General features: G+C 65.9%; 1 protein-coding gene across 1 annotated transcript in view; it reads right to left on the bottom strand.

Annotated features, from left to right (window-relative positions):
- The window catches only part of LOC105308183 (protein FAM189A1), a gene marked incomplete at its 5' end in the record, with an annotated part of 52,076 nt that overhangs the window by 1,244 nt on the left and 49,508 nt on the right, over window positions 1-1,324 (bottom strand). The window contains one exon of the mRNA XM_011384028.1: window positions 640-784. Within this exon, the coding sequence (XP_011382330.1) occupies window positions 640-784 (145 nt within the window). The remainder of the gene's footprint in view (window positions 1-639; window positions 785-1,324) is intronic.

Genomic DNA, 1,324 nt, shown 5'->3' with positions numbered 1-1,324 from the left:
TGGGAGCAACCAGGGCCACCGCAGCCACCATGCCCGTGGCTCCCTCTTCCACAGCCCTCCTGGGCCGGTGGCCTTCTCAGCATCCAGACACACGCACACGCACGCACGCGCAGGCACGCACACACATACACACGTGCACCCACGCACATGCACGCACACGCATGCACGCACACATGCACACGTGCACCCATGCGCACACATGCACACGTGCACCTACACACCTGCGCACGCGTGCACGCACACACACACATGCACACACGTGCGAACGCACGCGCGCACACATGCACAAGGGCGCACCCGCACGCACCCGCATACACGCACATGCACACACACGTGCGCGGACACACAAACACGCACACACATGCGTGAACACACAGAAATGTGCACTCATGCACAAGCACACATGCACACGTACACACACACGCACACACACCGGCCGCAGTGGGCACAGGGCAGAGGACGGCACGTGACCCCCGGGCCCCAGGGCCCCGAGCAGCAGTGACGCCCATCGGTCCAACCCCGCACCCCCCGGCCAGGCCACGGACTCTGGGCTGCCTCGTCCAGTCAAGGGCCACTAGCCAGTGACAGTCCCGGGGCCGGGGCTGCTGTTGGAGAGGGCGCAGGCACAGGCGTCCCCACGGTGACAAAGCCCTCGAGGAGACGGCTGCTCCACGTCCATCGTTGGCAAGTAGCTGCCGCTGATGGCGCCGAAACATGAGGGGCTGGGGCCCGAGGAAGCCGGCGGTGCCCAGCTGCCACCCAGAGCTGGCTGAGCCCGCCTGCTCTGGGCACCCACGAAAAGCAGCGCTTTACAGCCTGCGTCCCCAACGGCTGGAGAAGGGACTACTCCCCAGGCCTCCTCCCCCAGACCTCCGCCCCCCGAGGCCAGCCTGGGAGGGCGGGCACAGGTGAGATCCCCGAGGGGCTCGTCACAGGCCCTCGCTGTGGGGGATCAAATGACCAAATAAAATACCGATCAAACAATCGAATAGCAGTGTCTGCTCCGCAGGTGAACCAGGTGGAGCCGGCGGACGGGAGCCGGAGGGAAAGGGAGGGAGGCACGAGGTGGGGTCCCCCGAAGCCCCTGCCACACCCGCCTGCTTCCCAGCCACTGTGGGGTCCCCCCGTTGGGCACTGGCATGAGAGCCCGGAGCCCCGCGGGCAGGAAGTTCGGGCCGGGCTGCCCTCTGCGAGAATTAACAAGCTTCTTTAAGGTCACGTGACGAGTGTGACAGAAACCACGTGAGAAGACAGCCTCGTGGCTTGACGTCCCCTCCACCCGCCAACACTGAACCGGCGCGGGGCGGGGAGGATCCTGGTTTTC

The sequence above is a fragment of the Pteropus vampyrus genome, unplaced genomic scaffold (assembly GCF_000151845.1).
Source record: "Pteropus vampyrus isolate Shadow unplaced genomic scaffold, Pvam_2.0 Scaffold555, whole genome shotgun sequence".
Classification (NCBI taxonomy): domain Eukaryota; kingdom Metazoa; phylum Chordata; class Mammalia; order Chiroptera; family Pteropodidae; genus Pteropus; species Pteropus vampyrus.
This window is presented reverse-complemented; position numbering and strand designations above follow the sequence as displayed.